This window comes from Cibotium barometz, chromosome 2, assembly GCF_041138505.1.
Source record: "Cibotium barometz isolate CiBa-2024 chromosome 2, ASM4113850v1, whole genome shotgun sequence".
Classification (NCBI taxonomy): Eukaryota; Viridiplantae; Streptophyta; class Polypodiopsida; order Cyatheales; family Cibotiaceae; genus Cibotium; species Cibotium barometz.
Genome location: NC_141047.1, coordinates 45,200,095 through 45,223,785, shown reverse-complemented (window position 1 = coordinate 45,223,785; position 23,691 = coordinate 45,200,095). Strand labels below are relative to the sequence as shown.

General features: G+C 42.3%; 1 protein-coding gene across 1 annotated transcript in view; it reads right to left on the bottom strand.

Annotated features, from left to right (window-relative positions):
- LOC147641134 (protein DETOXIFICATION 46, chloroplastic-like) overlaps positions 1 to 17,012 on the bottom strand; it is a 72,881-nt gene extending 55,869 nt beyond the window's left edge. Inside the window, exons 1-5 of the mRNA XM_086818512.1 lie at positions 16,487 to 17,012; positions 15,978 to 16,334; positions 15,656 to 15,750; positions 279 to 387; positions 109 to 164 (exon numbers count right to left, since the gene is read on the bottom strand). Of these exons, the coding sequence (XP_086674638.1) occupies positions 109 to 164; positions 279 to 387; positions 15,656 to 15,750; positions 15,978 to 16,334; positions 16,487 to 16,823 (954 nt within the window). The 5' untranslated portion in view covers positions 16,824 to 17,012. The remainder of the gene's footprint in view (positions 1 to 108; positions 165 to 278; positions 388 to 15,655; positions 15,751 to 15,977; positions 16,335 to 16,486) is intronic.
- Positions 17,013 to 23,691: the final 6,679 nt, after the last annotated feature.

The window sequence follows — 23,691 nt, the reverse complement described above, 5'->3', positions numbered from 1 at the left end:
TTAATGGAAATTCAAAGTTATATTGATGTTATCCAACCATGAAGGTCTGAAAGCGTGCCTACAGAAGTTCAAAAGTCTAGTATCCTCCATTTTTTTCAGGTTTCATACCTGCACATATGAACAAGCAGCAGGAACTAGATTGGCATTCTGCGGTCCAACAAACGCTGTGCACAAGCAACCCAAAAGAACACATCAGCAAACATTCAATTCTACAAGTAGATACATATTCAAGACCTATACAATGTAGGTTTACTTTAAATAAAAATCCATCACACGACCTTTCAAAAGTGTTGGGGAAAAAGCTCCCGTCAGTATGAGCATGCAAATACCACATGCCAGAGCCACAAAGAGAAGTCTAGACAAATGGTGTGCCACTTCACTTTTATCCTGCATTACAGTATGTGAAGAGTGAGGGTTAAACATAGCCATAAAAATATTGAAATTTTGGTCCTCACGGTTAATATTTCTTTGTGAAAGTACAGTTATTAGACCTTTAATGATAATGTTAAGTTCTGATACTGAGATCAGCTAAACCCCAGCTCATGAAGTGTTTAGAGGATGTTTGTGCCACTTCCTAACGCCTGTTCAGGGCCAGCACTATATAGGAGCCCTCTACATAGTGAAACATTGAAATCACAGTTTTAGTAACCTTGGAGTGAGCTGTGGCCTATTGTTTCTAAGAAAAAACCCACGTCTAAAGTTTAGAGAGCCTTTAGCAATCCTTTAAACAGCATACAATGAATCTGAAAGATGTAGTCAAGACGACACCAGATGGGGTCCCAAATTACCCCCCGAAAGCCCCCCCCCCCCCCCCCCCCTCCCCTTCTTCAAATAGGAGTATTTGCTTTATTTCTTCTTCTGGACAACTGAATACGAGCTAAACTGTGTCAGCAAGACTCAGCGAACAAACTAACTGATTGACTGCCAAACGCAAGGACAAAGTGACCAAATGCTCGGCAGAACTGTGCATAAGCTGTAGGCGACTATGAAGCTATCTTCGAAGAGGATACACCGGCCTGAGATTAAGGCTTGGTGTGCTAAGATCTCTTGAAGAGGCTGAGCTTCATTTGCCTTGGGCTGAAAGCACAAGATTGGTTGTAAGTATGCAAAGGCTGAGACCTAAGCACATATGCTTAACTATTTTGCTTGATAACTCTGATTTGATTTTGATGATTTCTGGGACTGATGATGACTTGCCTTCTTATATGGACTCAGGGTGCTGGTCCGCTATCAAAAGGGGCTGTCGGCTTGCAATCATCTGCAACGACTTGTTTTTATCAGCACTAATTGCTGATTTTGCTACGTGGACTAGTCTGTGGACTAGCCGACTATAGGCACTTGGGCCGACTATAGGCACTTGGGCCGACTATAGGCACCTCGCCGACTGTAGGCTGAGCCTTGGCCGACTGCTGTCCATGCCCATAAGGGCTGCGGACTGGGCATAGGGCGTTCGCTCCTTGCGAGGCTGCCCCCTCCTTGGGGCTGGCATTAGGGCTGGCCCCCTGGGCCCTGCTATATGAGTGCAACTAAATGCTTTAATGCACTCTGCTCCTATGGCTGACATCTACATGCACCTACATGATGATCACTTGCTGAATTCTCCAAAGTGGATTAAGACTCAAGAGGACTGACTTGACGCTGACCTAATAGACCTTGAAGTAGTTAAGGTGGTTCATAATGATCAAGAAGCACCATAGTGAAGCATAATGGAACACTTAAGCTAGAAGGATTAAGACATTGATTAGTATAAGCATAGGTGTGATTAGTATAATCATGCACACATTGTATTAGCTGCTTTGCCTCTTAAATAGGCATCATAGGTACATTGATTCTCTGAAGAAACTCATGGGTATGAATCTAGAGGGCAACTCCTACATTATCTCCTAAACCTCCTCCATTAAGCCTAGAATCTCTCCACCTCTCTATAACTCATGGGCTCTAACTTTTAACTCAACTACTGGTGCTTTTACATGGATAAAATCATAATGAACCTTAGTCCCTTGTTCCCTAATGTCATAAAGGATATTTTGGAGTATTAATCCAACACCCCCCCCCCAACAAAATATCCATGACTACAATGCTAGTCCTAGTTGCTGTTTACAATGATGGATATGATGACCATGCTAGTGGCCGTAGGTCTTACTCCAATTAGGTTTACAATGCCATTTATGATGCTAGATGCTAGATCCCAGTTATGTTTACAACTAGTTTAGGATATGGGGATGACTGTGATGACTGTGGAAAGGGTAAGTTCTCTTTTAGCAAGCCCAGCTATCTTGAAGAAAGTTGGCCTCATGTGAGGCTCTTGTTTCTTCCTTAGCTTCATCTCCACTTGAATCTACTTCCTTTGCAAGGCTTTTTGAGCCTTTTCCTTGAATCTACTTCCTCTGCAAGGCTTTTTGAGCCTTTCCCTTGAAAAAACAATCCTTCTCTTCATGGTTAGCTTTCCCGCAGAAGTTATAAGACTTCTTAGGAAACTCCTTTCTCTAAAAAGATCCTTTGAAAGATGTCTTTGATCCATGTTTCTTGTAGCCTCCTTAGTCAAAGTAAGCACCCTCATTGTAAATGTGCCCTTGCCTTTGCTTGCTCATGGCCTTTTTCCGTCATGGTGTGCGCACAATGTGAAAAGACAAAGCACATTGGATAAAAAGCCTAGTGAGTTCCCTAGTTGCATCTCTAATTGCTTGCTTTTGCATGCTTGCTCTCTTTAGAGAGGCTCTAGGTGCTGCGGGCACCAGCACCCCCGAATCCTGCTTGGCTCTGTGCATCTTCCTCTCAACCCAACCGTGTTCTCTTTGATGCATCACTTGTATCCTCACTAGCCCCAATATCCTCAGGCACAGGCCCACAACTGCATCCTGCCAGTTGTTGTCTTTTCCATTCTTGTAGCTCGGCTTTGATGCTTGCAGGCACAAGTTTGCATGCACCAATGCCTTCCCCGGTTAAACCTGTGAAATGGGCCTTAACGCGAATTATGGACCCTCCTGAGTAAACTCCACAAAAATTGCATTTCCATTTTTGTGTGCCTAAACCACCATATTTAGATAAAGGAGTGACATGGGCCCACATGGTATCCTTAGTGCGAGGCATCTTGACAAAGACAGGGCTAGATTGGCACCCTAGCATGAAAACCCCCAAAATTTCAAAATTTGTGTTTTCTATAAAATCGAAGAAAAAAACACAAGTCAGCACAACCAACCTGAGAGAAAGCGGGCACAGAACCTGGGAAGTGCGGGAGGAGCTGGTAGGGGCTGATTTGTGCAAGGCAGGAGCTCCTTGCGTGGCACATCTCACAACCTACGTACTCGCCATGTGCACGGCATGAGCATGTTTGCTCTCTTGGTCCAAGCTAGAGCTTCAATGGTGCATCTGCATAGCTGTGTCTCACAATAACCCAAGATCTCACTTATATAGAGATAATTGTGCCATAAATAGCTAACTTGCTATGAACAGCCATTCATCCTGTTTTATAAATCTAGGAACCCTAGCCAAGTATCTCCCTACTAATCTCTAATCCTGTAGTCCCCCTAACCCTGGTGGATAAGTGTCCAGGTACAAAACAGTTACACTAATTCATCACAGCTATTACCGCCCTTGCAGTAAACATATGAGAGAGTGCAAAGTAGAATGAGAGAGTTGGACAAGATCACCTTTTATAACAGCAGTAAAGCTTTACAATGGCAATGACCAGCAAAACTGGACGTTGAACTATGTGCAAGTGGATTGGATGATGAAGTGAATAAAGGGGACTCCTTATATAGTGCCTCAGTGAGTTGACCGATTGCCTCTAGGGCTGGCCGACTGCTCACAGGACAAATAAATAGGAGAAATACAATAAAATGTCAAATAAATGGTAAAGCCCCAGAACAATGAGATGCACAATTCTAACACCCCCTCTACATCTCATAGTGTGCAAGAGTCGGAAGAAGATAAGTCGATGAAGATGCAACCATGGGCCCTCCAGCACCACGAATACTGGAATCACCTTGGACAGAGCACCCACCAACCTGTTTCCTCAAAACAAGATGCCACTACAAATAGCAAGGAACTTTGCTTGGCCACGAATTCCCACACAAGTGTGCAGTGAACTCCAAAAATAGATGAACTTTTGGACACACTCATAATCCCCAACAGTGGACGGAACACATCACGTCCCAAAAGCCTCAAACAATGAACTTGGAACAGATCCAGTTCATAATCTATGTTGTACCAAAGATAACCATGCCCTGCCAGATGTCTAATGGTTGGAACTCCGAATCACGGTCCCCATGCACCAGTAAGTGGAGCTGTAATCAACCCCCTCTCCCGCCCACAAGCCTCTTCTGGCTGGAAGCACATGGGGAGAAAACTGCATGTGTACTAGAGAAGCACACCATCTGGGGTCTCCTGAGCCGGAAGCGCCCTGGGAGCCCTAGAAGTGATACTAGAATCTGTATCACTATCCTGTGTCGTGTCTTTGCATTTTCTCTGAGAAGAAGCCTTGCCCTTGGTCTTGTCCTTCTTCTTGGACAAACAATCCTTGGTCAGATGTCCTCTCTTCCCGCAAGAGAAACAGCGACTCCAACCTTTCTTTTGAAACTGAGAAAAGTGCTTGGTCAGAACTGTTGATTGACACCTTCAACTGTCATGTGCATCAACAATGCCATGGACCTTCTCAAGACTAAATCCAGAAGGGGCAAGCAGATAAAGAACATGAACCAGTAGAAGATGGACATGGAGCAGGACTTGGAGCAAACCTTGATCCAGATCAGTGCAGTCGGCTGGCTGCAGAAGTGAGTCGGCTGGCTGTAGGAGGTGTCGGCTGAACCAGGGGACAAGGGCAGCAGGCTGCGCATCATGAACAAGAAGACCAGTCGGCTGCGTTAAAAGGAAAAGCATTAAATGCTTTTAGAACTGGCCGACCAGCAGTCGGCCAGCTCCCACATTGTCCAAGAACCCTATAAAAGGCACCAAGTGCTCAATGTCTTATTCATTCCACCCACTAGGGGTGTGAGTCATTAGGAGTCCTAGTCTAGGGCAGTTTTGGGTGTGTTATCACCTTTTCAAGAGGGCAGCCAAGGGCTGCAAAGATCTGTACCTTTTTGTACCATAGTATATACTGAATTTCCAGCACTTCTCACTCTCTCTCTCTCTACTCTCTCTCTACCTGCGTTTTTGCATCAGATGGTGCTTTTTTGCATCAGAAGGTTTTCAAGAGTGTTTAGGGCTGAAAGGAGACTACCTAGAGCTTCCGTGCGTTACATTGGTATCAGAGCATCAGGCTCAGCAAGGCTAAACACTGATTCAGTCCCAGATGATGGTGTACAGGTCCAAGGTACAGGAAAGTACACGGATTCGAAGCCCAAGGCGGGAACACAGATCGGGAAGAACTCCCACGAGGTTTGTTGGTGGTGTTCCACAGTGCCAGATGGGGATGGCAGTTCCGTGAGCCAGATAGGTTCTCAGGTAACGGTCCCAAGGGAGGTTTTATCCTCCAAGGGTGATGTGAGAGTGCCAGACTCAGTTCCAGGAAAGAAGACCAAGACGGTGTTCAGAGTCAGGGCAGGAAATGGATTGTGGACTAGAGGAAGACCAGATGCATAGATCTTCATCAGAGACAGAGTGGTTTGGAGAACAGATCGGATTTTCAGAGAAAAAAGGTTTGCCAGGGATGGATGATGACAGAGGGACTTCGGAACAAGATTGGGATGATGACAGTCATCCAAGAGTAGGTTGGATTCCCGTCATCAAGTTTAGCAGAGGGGGATGTCATGTGCATCACAGATGCCATGGACATTCTCAGGGCTAGATCCAGAAGAGGCAGCCAGATAAAAAGAGCAGAACCAGATAGAGCCAGGGATTGGAGCACAAGATACAGAAGTGGCCAGTTTGGATGTGGAGAAGAACCAGGGTGCAGTCGGCTGAGTATAGGAGCTGTCGGCTGTACCAGAAAGCATGTCGGCTGACGTCAGCAATGCCAGGAAGGTGTGGCAGCAGCAGGCGCATCAAGGACAAAAGGCACCTCCAGTCGGGCTGCGTTAAAAGAGTTTAATGAAGTATGAACTGGCCGACCAACAGTCGGCCAGTTCCCCATGTACTCCAAGGGGCTATAAATAGCCCCCTTGCTCAATGTCTTAGGCATTCTCTCCCACTAAGGGATTGAGTCAGTAGGATCCTAGTCTAGGGTAGATTTTAGGTGTGTTATCACCTTTTTATGAAGGCAGCCCATGGCTGCAAAGACATGTACCTTTTTGTACCATAGTATATACTGAAATTCCAGCACTTCTCACTCTCTCTCTCTACTCTCTCTCTACCTGCGTTTTTGCATCAGATGGTGCGCTTTGCATCAGAAGGTTTCCAAGAGTGTTTAGGGCTGAAAGAAGACTACCCAGAGCTTCCGCACGTTACATTGGTATCAGAGCATCAGGCTCAGCAAAACTAAACACTGATTCAGTCCCAGATGATGGTGTACAGGTCCAAGGTACAGGAAAGTACACGGATTCGAAGCCCAAGGCGGGAACACAGATCGGGAAGAACTCCCAGGAGGTTTGTTGGTGGTGTTCCACAGTGCCAGATGGGGATGGCAGTTCCGTGAGCCAGATAGGTTCTAAGAGAACGGTCCCAAGGGAGGTTGATCCTCCAAGGGTGATGTGAGAGTGCCAGACTCAGTTCCAGGAAAGAAGACCAAGACGGTGTTCAGAGCCAGGGCAGGAATGGATTGTGGACTAGAGGAAGACCAGATGCATAGATCTTCATCAGAGACAGAGTGGTTTGGAGAACAGATCGGATTTTCAGAGAAAAAAGGTTTGCCAGGGATGGATGATGACAGAGGGACTTCGGAACAGGATTGGGATGATGACAGTCATCCAAGAGCAGGTTGGATTCCCGTCATCAAGTTTAGCAGAGGGGGATGTCATGTGCATCAGCAATGCCATGGACCTTCTCAAGACTAAATCCAGAAGGGGCAAGCAGATAAAGAACATGAACCAGTAGAAGATGGACATGGAGCAGGACTTGGAGCAAACCTTGATCCAGATCAGTGCAGTCAGCTGGCTGCAGAAGTGAGTCGGCTGGCTGTAGGAGGTGTCGGCTGAACCAGGGGACAAGGGCAGCAGGCTGCGCATCATGAACAAGAAGACCAGTCGGCTGCGTTAAAAGGAAAAGCATTAAATGCTTTTAGAACTGGCCGACCAGCAGTCGGCCAGCTCCCACATTGTCCAAGAACCCTATAAAAGGCACCAAGTGCTCAATGTCTTATTCATTCCACCCACTAGGGGTGTGAGTCATTAGGAGTCCTAGTCTAGGGCAGTTTTGGGTGTGTTATCATCTTTTCAAGAGGGCAACCAAGGGCTGCAAAGATCTGTACCTTTTTGTACCATAGTATATACTGAATTTCCAGCACTTCTCACTCTCTCTCTCTACTCTCTCTCTACCTGCGTTTTTGCATCAGATGGTGCTTTTCTGCATCAGAAGGTTTTCAAGAGTGTTTAGGGCTGAAAGGAGACTACCCAGAGCTTCCGCGCGTTACATCAACTTACCCTATGAGATGAGAACGGACGACGACTCCAAAAGTAGGGAGCTAAGATCATCAAAATCCAGCTGAGTGGATGTGGCCTAGCACCGCAAAGATCGAGAAATAACATCATAGTCCGCAGGAAGCTTGGTGAGGATAAGAGCAGCCAACTGAGAAGAAGACAAAGCAGCACCCATAGCCAATAACTGATCATGGATAACCTTAGTCTTCATGAGAAAAGACTGCATGGAATTGCCTTCAAGAAATAACAAACCGTAGAGCTACCCCTGCAAGGTAATTGTCCTCATCGATGAATCTTGTGCAAAGAGATCCTCCAACTTTGACCATACCTGATGAGCACTGGAAAGAGTTTGCATTGCCGGTGAGACCTCCTCGATGATGGTCCGCACAAGCACAGAATGCGCCTTCAAGTCCCGATTCTCCCAGTCTTGTAATTCCACAGCAAATTCATCCTCTTGATCCTGAGTCCACCTCCTAGAGTTTGGAGGACGCTCGGGCTTCCTTTCAGTGCCCTAAACAATGTCCCACAAACCCTTGTGGATGAACCAGACCCACATCTGAAGCTTCCAATGAGCGTAGTTGGGTCCTTTTAACTTATCATCACTGTTCGTACAGGGCAAGGTTGTTAGAGGCGTCAGAGGCGTTTGGTACGAGGCGGATACGATACGCGCCTCGAAAGACTCGTATTTTTTAGAGACGTTAAGAGGCGTGTTAGAGGCGTCTGTTATATTTATATATATATATATATATATATATATATATATATATATATATATATATATATATATATATATATATATATATGTATGTATGTATGTATGTATGTATGTATGTATGTATGTATTGTGAGAAAGAAGAGATGAGAGAAGAGACAATGTACTCAAGAACTCATCAATGAACCACTAGCCAACTTTTTTAGAAATGAACTACAATGCCTCGTATATATATATAGGAAAGTTCCTCCACCCTTTCCTCCACCCAAAAATGTGTGTAAATAGGAAAAAATGGAAATGAATGCTATAAATCCCAAAAAATGCCTAGAGGCTAAAGAGTGTGCCACTAGCGTGACACCATCTGGAGATGACACCTATCCAACACCTCCTCTTCAGGTCCAAATGGGAGGACCAATGCCAACGCGCTGAAGAAGATAATCCAAGATAGATCGAGGAAGAGGCTTAGTAAACAAATCAGCAACATTATCTTTGGTAGGACAATACTCAAGCTGAATGCGACCAGAAATCCAATCACGAACAAAATGAAAATGAACATCAATGTGTTTGGATCATCCTCGAATAATTGGATTTTTGGCTAAAGCAATAGCACTCTGTGAATCTGAGTAGATGAGTGTCGGAGTAGATGAACATCCAAGGTGATTCAGAATTTGCTGAAGCCAAAGTGCTTCAGAAGTGGCATCAAGATATGACTTGTACTCTGCTTCGGTCGATGAAGAAGAAGTAATTCGCTGCTTTTGACATTTCCAAGAAACAAGTCCTTTACCAAGCATAAAACAATAGCCTGACATGGAACGCCTGCCCAATCAGAATCTGAGTAACCAATAAGTGTATCTCCACCTACATAAGAAATGCCATACTCAAGAGTTCCATGAAGATATCGAAGAACCCTCAAAGCTGCCTGCCAATGAGATCGACGAGGCTGTGAAGAGAATTGGCTGAGAATACTCATAGCATAGGAGAGATCTGGCCGAGTGTTAACTAAATAAAGTAGAGAACCAATAAGTTGGCGATACTCTGTAGAATCAACCTCAAGAGAATCATCATCTTTGGATAATTTGGAATTAGGATCCATGGGACAAGTGAGTGATGCATAATCATGCATGCCATATTTCTCAAGCAACCTTAAAGTATACTTCTTTTGACAAAGAAAGATGCCAGAAGCAAATTGCCACACTTCTAAACCAAGAAAATAGTGGAGTAGTCCAAGATCAGTCATGGCAAATGATGTTGTGAGTTGAGTTTGAACCCATTTGAGTAGATCCAAATTAGAGCCAGTGAGTGTCAAATCATCCACATAAAGCACAAGAATGCATATATCATCATCCACAATAAGCACATAAAGATTAGGATCTGCATGAGTCCTCTCAAAATGTAGAGAAAGGAGAAAACTGTCAATCTTCTGATACCAAGCTCGAGGAGCTTGCTTAAGACCATAAAGAGCTTTCTATAATAAATACACATCATGTTCATGACTCTGTGCAATAAAACCTTCAGGTTGTTCCACATAAACTTCCTCCTCTAAATCTCCATTCAAGAAGGCAGATTTAACATCCATTTGATATATAGACCAGGCATAGTGAGAAGCAAGAGCAAAAACAACACGAATAGTAGAATATCTGGCAGTAGGAGCAAAAGTTTCATCAAAGTCTTCACCTTCTTTTTGAGCATAACCTTTAGCAACAAGGCGTGCCTTGTACTTATCAAGAGTACCATCAGAATGAAACTTGACTTTGAAAATCCACTTAACACCAATGACCTTTTTATGTGAAGGTCAGGAACTAACTGCCATGTGTTATTAGATTCAATAGAAGAAATCTCTGCTTGCATTGCTTCACACCAATGTGGTAAGGAAAGAGCTTCCTTAACCGTTTCACGCTCAAACACATCACCAATATGAGACATCAAGGCAATATTTACTGAAGGGCGTGTACGTAAGACACGTCACGTGTAGTAGATTGTTGAGCATCTGAAAGTGATATACCTGAATCCTGAAGTAGAGAGCGAACCCATTTTGGAGGACCAGAAGTCCGTGTAGGGAACTGATGGTGTAGATGAGGATGAGACTGTAGGGAATGAGAGAGGCCCAAGCTCAAGAGATGGAAATGGATCTGAGAGAGATGTAGAAGGTGGTAACTCATCAAAACCAAAAACATGTTCATCAAAGATGGCATCACGTGAAAGAACAATATCCTCACGAGAAGGATCCCAAAAACGGAACCCTTTGGAGAGCTAAGCATATCCTGTGAATATCATAGGTTTGGACTTAGCATCAAGAGTCCTCCTCTTAGAAGAAGGCACATGCACATGAGCAACACAACCAAAGACATGAAAATGAGAAACAGTAGGCTTGTGGCCTGTGAAAGCCTCCTCTGGAGTCATGCCGTCCACTGCTTTCGTAAGAGAGCGATTGAGAAGATAAGCTGAAGTAGCTATAGCCTCACCCCAAAAGGAGGAAGGTAGCTTCGCATGATGTAAGAGGAAGCGGGCCATTTCCTTCACCGTTCTATTCTTTCTTTCAACCACACCATTCTGCTGAGGAGTGTAGGGTATGGTGGTTTGTCGTTGTATGTCTTTTGAAGCTAGAAAATCCTCAAATGCCATAAACTCACCTCCATTGTCAATCCTGAGAAAAGATACCTTTTGACTTTCTTGATTCTCCATTTGGGCAAGCCAAACCTTAAAATGAGAAAGAGCATCAGACTTCTTAGGTAAGAAATAAACCCATGATTTGCGAGAGAAGTCATCCACAAGAAGCATATAATACTTGGATCCACCAAGCGATTGTACTTCCATAGGTCCTGCAAGATCAGCATGAATAAGCTCAAGTATGGGTGTGGCCCTATGAGTAGCCTCCTCGGGAAAAGAAGCCTGATGTTGCTTTCCTTGAGCACAAGAAGAACAAATATGATGGCGAGGTTTCCGAAGCTTTGGTAGACCTGTAACCATGTCATGTGAGACAAGATGTTGCAAAGTAGCAAGAGGAACATGGCCAAAGCGGAAATGCCATAGATCACTATCTTCATTAGAAACAAGTGCTTTAGGAGAAGCAAATAATTGATGAAGATGAGACTCATGTGGTGGCGACTGTGTTGTAAAAGAGCTTATATGTTAAAGCCCAGCATTTTGATAACCATGTGCCACACAAGAAAGTGACTGTCTATCAATGATTTCAATCACTTCATCATCAAAGTAAACCCCAAGACCTTTAGAAGTAGCCTTAGAGATAGAAAATAAGTTGGCAGACATCTTAGGCACATACAAAACATCATGTAAGATAGCATCTCCAAAAGAAACATCACCAATACCAATCACAGGGAGAGACGAAGCATCACCAATGTGTACTGACGAAGAGATAGACTTATAGTTTTCCAATAAGGAAAAACTATTCGTCATGTGAAAGGTAGCACCACTGTCGGCAATCCACTCATCCGCAGTATGCGTATCAAGATCTTTGATTACCACAAGTGATGTGTCACATGAAGAAGTAGAAGACATAGCAACATATGCAATCTTGGCGTTACCGTCTTTCGTCTTGTCTTTGTTTTTGTCGAGAGAAGATGTTGATGTAGAAGAACCCTTAGATTTGGATTCAAGTTCAGCTTTTACCTTCTTGAATGCCGCCTTTTTAGCAAAACAACGATCCTCCGTATGGCCACTACGACCACAGAAAGTGCACTCCTTGGAAGAATCCTTTGATTTGTCCTTGTCGCCTTTGGTTGAAGAATCTTTAGCATTGGAATTAGAGCCTTTGCGTTGATCATTCCCCTTGCCTTTGCCTTTGCTCTTGCCTTGGCTTACAAAAGCCGAGTCCTTTTTGTTTTGCTTGCGAGTAAGGCACTTATCATGAAGAAGACCCATAGTCTCTTCAAAGGAAGGGAAAGAAACTCAAAGAAAGATGTTATCTTTGAACGATTCAAAAGAAGAAGGCAATTCACCAAGTAGCTTGTGGACCGGATTGCTTACCAATGTACCAAACTCTTCAAGTTCCCGCTTGATTCGATTGAATTCTCCAAGCTTCTCCCCTATGTTATCGGATTCGGAGATAGAAAGCTTATCCAAATCTTCTTCCAACTTAGCTATCTTAACCGTTGAAAGTCTTCCATATTGCATTTGTATAGCGTGCCATAATTGTTGAGCCGTACTCCTTGTAGAGAGAAATTGAGACACAACCGATATAGACATGCCATGCACAAGTAAAGCTTTGGCCCGTGCATCCATATAGGTTTGATATTGAGAAGGCACCATATTATGAGAAGTGATTATAGATGATGTAGGGGGATATACCATAGAGGGCATAGAAGTATGTGGATATAGGAAGGCATAAAGGACAAAGAAGAAAGAGTGAAAGGATCCGTAGAAGGTAAGTAATGGATACGACGGAAAAGAGAAAGTAGAAGCACCTATCGAAGAAGGAATTGCACCAACTTCCGTTGTAGTAGTTGCCGGTCCAACCGTCGTAGGAAATGTAGGATCCATAGTATCTTCAAGTTTGCCTTTGTCTTTTGCAGTAGAGGACTTCCGAGATCCCATAGGGAGTGGAGGGTGGGAAAACACAAGGGAAGAAGTGTCGTACCTCCAAAAACGCAGCCAATAGATAGGCTGTCCACCAAGGAAGTATCTCCAAAATATGTACAAAGATAGAGCGAAAAAACGCAGCCACAAAACGCAGCCGATATATGAACCAATAGACTCCGTAGAAACCACCAAAAGAGGACTGAGAATGTAGCCTTAGGTAGAAGGAGTATGGAGGAGTTGATTGTCCACAAAAACGCAAACACAAAGTGTGTAGCAAAGTGGAATTTTCAGCCGGTAGAAAGGTGTAGAAAAGAGGATGAATATGTACCTCAAAACACCATAAAGAGGACTAAAGTTAATGATGAAAACGCAGCCAAGAAATCTCTCCACAAGAAGCCTCCAAAAAAACGCTACCGCATGTAGGGAAAACTAGTTAGCAATGTTTTCACCGCAAGTAGAGTTGTAGGACTTGGATTGAAGTGCTTTAAAAACACACTTGTAGAGGATGGTAAGAGGCTGGGTTGAAGCCTCTTGCATCATTGAATGAGTGCAAGAATGATGAGTAAGGGCTTCTGCAAAAAACGCAAGCAGAAATTCTGCATGCAGGCAGTCTGCGAAGAATAACTCAAAAACGGTGAGGAATTTGCGAAAACTTTCTTTTGCAAAGTTGTAGACCACGATGATTCCAATAGGTCAAGCGGACACATTCCTCAAAAACGCATTCGTTTAGCAGAAAATCAAAGAATGAAAAAACGCAATTGAAAGCGGGGTTGTTGAAGAGGACTAGAGGTAGAGAGGAAGAAGGATAAGGAGGCTCTATGTGCGCCACCACCTTGCTCTGATACCATGTGAGAAAGAAGAGATGAGAGAAGAGACAATGTACTCAAGAACTCATCAATGAACCACTAGCCAACTTTTTTAGAAATGAACTACAATGCCTCATATATATATAGGAAAGTTCCTCCACCCAAAAATGTGTGTAAATAGAAAAAAATGAAAATGAATGCTATAAATCCCAAAAAATGCCTAGAGACTAAAGAGTGTGCCACTAGCGTGACACCTATCCAACATGTATGTACGTATATATACATACGTATATATACATACGTATACATACATACATATGTATGTATGTATGTATGTATAGAGTGATAGATAGGTATAATATATATGGTGAAAGTTGAGAGAGAGAGAGAGAGAGAGAGAGAGACTAGAGTGTGTATGTATGAGCCTTGAGGGAGGGAGAGAGAGAGTGTGTATGAGAGGGAGAGAGTATGTGTGTGTGTGAAAGAAAGAAAGAAAGAAAGCTGTATTAAACGTCTGTAAAAGGCCAAAATGACCTATGAGACAATAATAGTCCATCATCATCATTTGGATACATCATCAAGATTCAAGGGCACAAAGTAAAATGAAATGACCAAACTGAAATGAACCAGTAGAGTATAGAGAGAGCTCCAAAAGTGGGTATAAAAAACATCATCATCCTAGTGTGTTTGAACTTTGAACTTTGAACTTTGGGTCTTGAGAAAGGCTTAAGGGAGGGAGGGAGAGAATGAGGGGGAGAGAGAGTGTGTGTGTGAGAGGGGCTGCCTTGGGCCCTTAAAGCCCCCGTCTAAAGACTCAAACCAGCCAACCAAAAAAAAAAAATGGTGGACGCCTCGATCAAGCAGTCGTACGCCTCGTATGCCTCAAACACCTCTAACCGTTAGAGGCGCGCCTCGTAACAACTATGGTACAAGAAGGAGCCATATCCAAGGCAGCAAAGAACAAATCTCAACTCTCAAACACTTCTCTCAAGCGCTTTCCAACGAAGCGAGACACAGGAACAATCGACCTCCTCTCAAACCGTAGAGAGAAAGAGGTAAGACAGCAGCAAAACAGTCCAAGATCCACCGAGAACCGCCTACCTAAAGGACAGGGACTCGAGGAGGAAGAAGAAAATGTACAGCCACTTGTCTGGCAACTCCACATGCAAGAGAACTCACCAAATCTAATGCCGGTGCAGAAAACACAACCACAACTCCACCATTTGCCCCTGTAGAAGAAAACGCAGCCACCAAAACTGGCCGGATAGCATCTGTAGGAGATAAAGCAGCCAAAACACTTCAAGATCTGCCTCTGAAGAGCAAAACACAGGCTGTAGGGCTGGCCGACAGCAACCAAAAGAGGACTGGACCAGAAACGCAGCAAGGTACTGAAAACACAGCAACTGTATGGACTGATCTGCAGCTGGAGAAGTGATGGAGGCAAAACGCATAGCAGAAGTGGGTAGATTTGCAGGGTTTGGAGCAGCCTGGATCTAAGCGTATGATACCATGAAGGGGAAAGCACAAGCAGAAGCATAAACAGAAAACATATGAGAGAGTGCAAAGTAGAATGAGAGAGTTGGACAAGATCACCTTTTATAACAGGAGTAAAGCTTTACAATGGCAATGGCCAGCAACTGGATGTTGAACTATGTGCAACTGGATTGGATGATGAAGTGAATAAAGGGAAACTTATATAGTGCCTCAGTGAGCTGGTCGACTGCCTCTAGGGCTGGCCGACTGCTCACAAGACAAATAAATAGGAGAAATACAGTAAAATGTCAGATAAATGGTAAAGCCCCAGAACACTGAGATGCACAATTCTAACAAGAGTCAATAAGCTTGTGACTCAAGGTGATTCTTTTTGTGTTTGGCTTCTGGAAGAGTATATTTGAATTTGCTGAAGATTATTATTTCCTAAAATCTAAAGAATCTCTCAATCATCTAACTTCTTCACATGTGACACAACTCATCGTGTCTTCACTTTTTTATGCTTTTCATCATCATTCTCGAACATGACTCTCAATCAGATACAGCATTTGACATGACATGATCGGGGAGCCTTGTGCCTAAGACCAGATTCCCACCTGTTTTGCAAGAGATGTAGCGATCAAGTTTGAAGTCGCAATAGACAGGAACATGAACACGTAGCCCACCTGGTCACAAAAGACAGTACCTGGACCTGATAGCAGCTTATACATTAACATCAATGAGCTAATTGCTAGCTCTGCGTACAAAGATAGCTTAAAACACAAGGAAGTGTAAAATCCACATGAGTAAAGAACGATGATAGATGGATGGATGGACTATATGTATGGATGTATTAATCTGTGTATCTATGTATGTATCTCATATGTATGCATGTATCTGTGTAAGCATGTATGTACATACATCAGAGCAAGACCGTACCAAGAGCTGCAAGCTCCAGGGAACTGCTATTGCCCACCACTGCTGTATCAATCAAACTCATGATTGGCCCAGACAACCAGATTCCAAGCACCGGGCCAGCAAACATAATAACGTCATGTATCTGCTGCAGCAGCCCCTTGTTCTTCAGCTGCTCTTCTTGATCAAGGAGCTGCAAAATTGCCTCATTATTTACATTGTTGGGAAGGGTCTGCTGGGCTTCAACACTGTCATGGGGTATGGCAGCGTCTGATTGCTCAGTCTGATAAACCCTTGTTTCATGATTTGCGGAAGCAGCATCAGCTTGTTCAAGCCACTTCAAAACTGTATGTGCAGAGCTGTCTGCATAAGCTTTGGACTCTGCAGTGGGTTTTTTTTTTTTCAGAAAAGAGACTTCTATTAAGTAATATAGAATCATACAAAGGGAGATCTCCAACCGCACTATGCTGCCATTTGCTTAGGTTTAAATTGAATTTAGGGCTAGGGTTAGGGTTTTCCCATTTCTGCATTACCTTCCAGAGGAACAGAAGTTTCTGCTGCACCACCAGGATCGCAGCATCTCCACTGCGGAATTCTATGCTTTCGGTTGTTTCTTCGCCTTGGTGCACGGGAAAACCCTAAGACGGTCCCTCCAACAGATTCTGAAAGAAAACCTACAATTGGTGCAAACGCTAGAGTTGCTCCTGTTGCAGTACTACTACTCTGCTTCGGGCTCCATCTCTTGTGGGGTAACCAAGCAGGTTTTTTGTAAAAGCCACCGATGGTATTTTCGAGCAGCTTGATTTCGATACAACTGGTAAAAGGCGAATGGCTCCTACTACAGGAGAGCTGTTGAAAAGAATCTCCCATCTACAGAAGCTTGAGAGAGCTTTGATGATGGAGAGGGGAGCCGAAGGCGTGTGGGTGACGGGTTGCGCAAGGAAGCTAGCAATTAGCGTAACTAATGGTGTGCTGATGATCTACGGTTGCACTCCCAAAAGGGCGCCTACCAGAGATGGGCGGTGGAGACTACTCTGTGAAAAGGCGGGATTCATCATTGAGTTGGGCGGGGCAACCAGGCCCATTGTTGGGTATTTTGGACGTTAAAAACTTGTTTTTTTTTGTTGGGAGGATTTTTTATTTTTATATTAGTGCACAAATGGATAGACCCCATGCCTCATGGCATGCAGGAGGAGGGGGCTGATATAGAACCCAAGCCCTCGCGGTGTAGGGCAAGAGCCCTTACCGCCGCCACTGCGCTATCTCCCCCACCTCAGACGTTAAAAACTTGCAAAAATACTTCTCAACCATCATAAATTATATGTAAACGGTAAAATACTTGCAAGTTCTGACGAATTTGCTGGGAAAGGGTGCCCATCAAAAGGCATCACTCTTTCCAACTATGCCAGAAGGGCCACAACTGGCAAGCAAAACTTGGCCACATTCAACGTGGGAAGTCCTAATAAATGCAATTCATCATTGAGTTGGGCGGGGCAGATATGTGGAGCCAGTCCCCTTACAATGTTTTGAACATTTTTGCGTATTTTGGACATTAAAAACTTGCAAAAAAAATTATCAGCCATGATAAATTGTATATAAATACTGAAATACTTGCAAGTCTCATCCCTTATTTGACGGGCAAGGATGCCCATCAAAAGACAACACTATTTCCAACTATGCCATAAGTGCCACAGTTGGCAACCAAAACCTGGCCACATTCAACATGGGAAGTCCTAATAAATGCAAATTAAATGATTTGGCCAAGTTGAACTTGGCCCGTGGGAAGATGGACTGAGTCTATTCATGTAGAGGCCTCACTCTCGAAGGTTACTCCCATTTTTTTCATTTGAAGGGCTAGTTTTTTTCTCTCTTATGATTAGGAAGGTCTTGAGAAATTTTTAAATTGAAGCCTATTTTTTAGGGCACAAAATTTTTGTGCCCTTATCTGAAGGGTAAAAGACCCAAAAGGGTGGATATTGGGTACATTAGAACTTAGTTTTTTTTGTTGATGAGCATTGCGGAGATAGTAATTCAACTTAGTAAGAGAAAAGCCATTGATTTATATAATTTAACTTAGTCCTACGCCAAAGCATTGATTTGTCATTGCACTTGGTTTAAAGGAAATCATAGTACGAGAAAAACGATATTTAATTGAGTACAAGAGAGAATCCATTTTGTCATATAATTGGTCATTGCACTTGGTTTAAAGGGAATTCATTGTATGAGAAAAGCGATATTTAATTTAGTACGCGAGAGAAGCCATTTTTTCATATAATTGATCATTGCACTTGGTTGAGAAGTTAATTGGGGGGATGGTGAGTTGGATTGTTCTTTTATTAACACATTAGCACCTCTCTCTCTCTCTCTCTCTCTCTCTCTCTCTCTCTCTCTCTCTCTCTCTCTCTCTCTCTCTCTCTCTCTCTCTCTCTCTATTAGTTTTAGGATTCTATTATTGTTTCTCCATAGGGTTTTTGTTCATGTCTCTCTTGCATTTTTTCCCTATGTTTTAAGAATCTTCTCTATGTTTTGGAATTTCTATCTAGTTTTATGATTCTCTTATGCCCATTCTGTATTTTACCGTCTTTCTTTGTGCTATGGGTTTTCGTCTGTACTTTAAAGTTTCTATGTGTTATAGGGTTTTGGTATGTACTTTAAAGTTTCTCTCTATATTTTAGGATTCTCTCGTGCTTATTATGCATTCTCTACATTCTACAATTTTCATTTATGTTTTAAGGTTCTCATGGCCACTTTAGAAGAAAAACAAAAACTACAAAACCTTTGAAACTTTTCTAGGAAGAAATGTTTCTAAAAACTTGCGAAGAAAGATATGATTTCACCCAAATTTTATGAAATCTTTTCTTTTTTTTTTGGATGCTTGGTATTTTCTCTTTGTCTACATCTTCTTGCACTCTTTTATAGTCCATTGAGCTTTACAATGCTGATAGTGAGTATTCATGTTGTCTCAAACATGAAGATAGGTACTATGCATACATTTCCTTACATGGTTTTTCAAAATGGTTAGTGATGAGCATTTTATGAGGTTTTGCATTTATGATGGAGAATTGAGCTCCAAGAAATGCTCCTCCTCCACAAATAATTTGGAGTTGGCACCATTTAAGAGGGTTGAAGACTATAGGGTGGGATGACAAGCAATAGAATAGTAAATGATCTAAGAGGGGGAAGGCTTGGTTATGGAAGAAAAGAGTGGCAAGGGTGGATTGGATGATGACAGGCAAAGTGGGAAGAAGGGAATGTCCCTCGTCTAATAGTGGATATTTTAAATACATGCGGTTGGTGTGTGGTGTCTAGCTGATTAGGAAACATAATGCTGTGAATAGGAATGTGGATGTGTGGATGGGATCAAAAAGAAAGATATCAAATTGGAGGAGATATAAAGAGAGGTTTTTATAAGAATGAGGTCATCGGTATACGGATGGCAAGTCATAGATCTTCTAAGCCTTGGCTCTTGGCTATGGCTATGGCTTCCTTGAGCTCTCTCGTCTCTTTACCATTTAGGTTTACTAAAGCCTTGTAAGCAACTTATGTGTTGTGCCACTTAGGCTTGTCTTCATCAAATAACTTTTTATAGGGCACTTGAGGCTTTGTTAAGAAGCTTGACCATCTTCTCATTTTGTGCACCATCTCATTGGTTGGCCAACTCGGCTTCATAGGCTTGGGCCTTTGCCTTTTGAACTTCATTTTGGAGAGAGTTGCCAATTCAACTACATGGGTCTTAGTTTCTTCTTTTATGTGGCCTTGGCTTTCTTTACTTCTCCTTAGAGGTCTGACAATTCATTTACATGTGCTTTGTTGGCTACTTCTTAGTAGGCTTTAGCAACTACTAGCCTATTCTTGAGCTTCTTGATCTTATTTTAGAAAGTTACGACTCTTCCTACAGTCTTCTCTTGCATTTGAGATCTTCTTAGCTATTCCTATTCTTGAGCTCATGATGTTGTATAGCCATAAGCTTCTTGGACATGTCAACCACATTACTGATAAGGTTTAACCAATTTTGCTCCTCACCTTGGGTGGGAGTGATGCATCCATGCAAAGCCAATGGTTGGATAGCCTCTACCAGTGAGTTCTTGAGGTGCTCTCTTGGTAGGCCTTCTAGATTGTAAGACTATTGGTGCTCTTTTTATAGTCCTCCTTGTTGAGATATCGAGTGCTCCAAACATTGATAACCCACCTAGTAATAGCTTCCAAACTTACGTACTATAAGGGAAAGTACTCTCCTACTATAACATACAAAGGTCAATCCATAGTGAAAACCTGACTATATAAGCTAGCGCTATAACTATGCCATACTCTCGTAATCCAAATGTGATTATTACACAACTTGTCATCCATTAGTAGTATATAAACCATAATCTCGCCAATAGTGCCAATGTCATAAGTGTGGAAGCTATCACCCAGGTGGGTCAACAATGTCTGCAGCACTAGTTGTGCTTAATATCTCTCCCCCTCCAGCTCAACTCCACACACTGCACTCCAAGTAAGCTCCTAAACATGTGGAGCTTCTTTGTACCAAGTGCCTTTATAAAGATGTCACCAACCACTTGAGCCTCTATACTGACATATACGAGATCTATATCACCTTCTAGAATCTTCTCTTTCACAAAGTGATATGTACCTCAATGTGCTTTGTCCTAGCATGGTATGCTAGGTTACTAGCCAGCTATATGCTACTCATGTTATAATAAATGATAACAAGTTTATCCATATCACCAAGTAGCATCTAAAACCAAGCTACCTTAAGAGCTTCCATAGTAGCACCTTGTACTCTACCTTTATACTCGACAAGGCAACTATTGCTACTCCGAGTCACAACAATACTCCCAAAAGAAAACATAAAACTATTGGTAGATCTCCTATCTACGACCCAACCCAATCAGCATCTTTGTATCCATGTAACTATCTTTGTGCCAACCTCATAGAAAAGTCAATAATCAACTATGGACTTTATGTACCTAAGAATCCATCTAGCCACATCCAAGTGTGGCTTCTTGGGGGCTTGCATAAACTGATTCACAAGTCCAATATCATAGTTCACGTCTAGCCTAGTAAATGGTCATATAGATTAAGCTGCCCATTATGCGCTTGTACATAGTGGGATCCTCTAAAAGCTTACCTATATTTGCAAAAAGCTTTGTGTTATACTCTAATGGCACTGAAATAGACTTACAACTTATCATACCATACTTGGACAACATGTCCAAGCCATATTATCTTTGTAACAACAAAATGTCATGAGGTGATCTCACCACCTCTATACCTAATGAATACCATAGCTTGCCCAAATCCTTCATCTCAAACTTCTGCTTTATAAGCATCTTGACATCATGTATGTCAGCATCACTAGCACCAGTTATAATCAAGTCATCCACATAGCATGATCCCTCTATCTGTCTTTTTCACATAAAGTGAAAAATATAAATTAGTGGATATCTGAAAATCCAACGGTAACAAGATACTCCCCGATCTTGTTTGACCATGCTCTGGGTGCCTACTTCAAGCCATACAAGGCTTTGCATAATTTGCACACAAAATCTGGGTGTGCATCACTCTCGTAATTTAATGGCAGCTGCATCATGTATACTTCTTGACAAATCACCATGCAACAAAGCATTATTTACATCTATATAATGTAAACACCAACCCTTTGCTATAGTCATAGCAATGACAACTCTCACGGTTGCAATTCTCACAACCGGGATTAATGTCTCCTTGTAAATCAATGCTATAGGCATGTGCATAACCCTTGGCAACTAACCTTGCCCCAATCTTATCTTTAGCCATATCCGGTGTTCTTAAAGTGGTGGCATGCGAGCTTTGTCTTTGGTCCTTTGTGGAAGAAGGCATTATCCTCACCTAATGTAGCCATTGTAGCCTTACTTTTGATTCCTTGATCCTTTTTTATGATTACTACCTCTATACCTTGAAATCTTCAATGGCCCAAACTCTTCTATGAGCATGCTCTTTTGTAGGATAGCTATGGCATCCTCTTCCTCTATTGGTTCTCTAATACATGCCAATTTTTGCATTATTCTTTTCATTTTATTCACATGTGTGGGGAATGACTCATTAGTTTAAGACCAAAGAAATGGATTTTAAGACTAATTTCCCTTGGCCCCAAAAAGCTTTCCTCATCACAAGCCTAGTGCTAATTACTAGTTGTTGCTAGTTTGATTGTGGAGAGCCATAGATTACTAGGGAGCAATGGTAGGCTTTGATACTAATTTAAATTAAGTTGAGAGCTCACTAAAGTGGATAGAAGTGGATTAAACTACTCATACTTGCATAATGAAAGTAGAGGAAAAGTGTTTGATCTAATAAGAAGATAATGACAAGGAAAGACGTTAGATTCAACTCACACTCATTTTCCTTAGATTGGGTGCTCGAGTACATCATTATTAGCACCTTGGCTTTGCCTATAAATAGGCTAGAGTAAATCATTATTAGCACCTTGGCTTTCTTGATTATAGCTTGTACCTCTTATAAATAGGTTGGAGCACATTATTAGCATCTTTCTTTGCTTAATCTATTTCCTAATCTAGGCTTAACATGGCTTCCTTGATTATAGCTTGCACCTCCCATAATTTTAGGCTCATTTAATGTTGTGATGGTTGACCTTTATGCACCTATACTAGCCCATTTGTTCTAGGTGCCTTCTTTTGATGCTACCTTAGGTTGATTCTCACCCATATATATTATGCCTTATGACCCATTTGGCCCACCTACTCATGTGACATTTGTAATTTCCTAAGGTGGGATGATCCCCCTCAATGCCCAAATGGTTGCACCCTTCATATTTTGTTTTTCATAATTTAATGTTTTGATGCTGACTCCTACATGATGCAATGCACCTATTTGTTCCTTATACAGAGTTATATGTCCTTGGTTTTATAGGTAAGTTCACAAGTGTATTTAGAGTGGTGGGAGGGTAAGAACATGACCTAGTAATAAATAAGGCCCAATGAGAAGGACACACAAAGTGAGAGTAGAGAAAACCTAGATTTTACACTTAGAAGAGACTATGTAGATTGTGTAGATGGAACACACACAATTTAACATTTGTTTGCAAACCCTAGTTGAGACTCTATAGATTATGTGTAGATAGAATACACATAATTAAACACTGGTTTGCAAACTTGGGTTGAGAGATGATTGAATATAGGCTATTGAACATAGACTATAAATAAAGGAAAACCTAATTTGACACATGCTATGAGATGAGGTTCCCAATACTGTGAGACCAAGCTGTGTGGACCAAGAAAACCATGGTTGAATACCCATGCGTTGAAATAGCTCAACTCATAGTATGTGAGGAGCAAACTATGTCTTCACTTGCACTACATGTGTGTAGACATTGTATATTACTCTCATGAGGAAAAAAATGAAGCAATCGATATTGGAAATGTGGGCCAAAAATCAAGGTACCACCCATAGGACTACGCAATGAAACCGACTTGAAAAACATGAATTGGATGAAAAACTAAGGTGAGGAAGATGAAGAACATGTGGGAGTGAGTGCTTCATGCTTTGAATGTTGCGCAAGGAGCCAATGTCAAAAACATAACTCCAAGGCTTGTTGATAATTTTTGTAAGGAGAGGGTGCAAGAGAACTTTGTGAAAAATTTTAGAAAGCATACTCAGGGTTTCATCCCTTAAATCCCACCATCCATAATTCATCCCAAAAACTAGCGCCTAAACTTGGCTTCACCTTAATTAAACCATC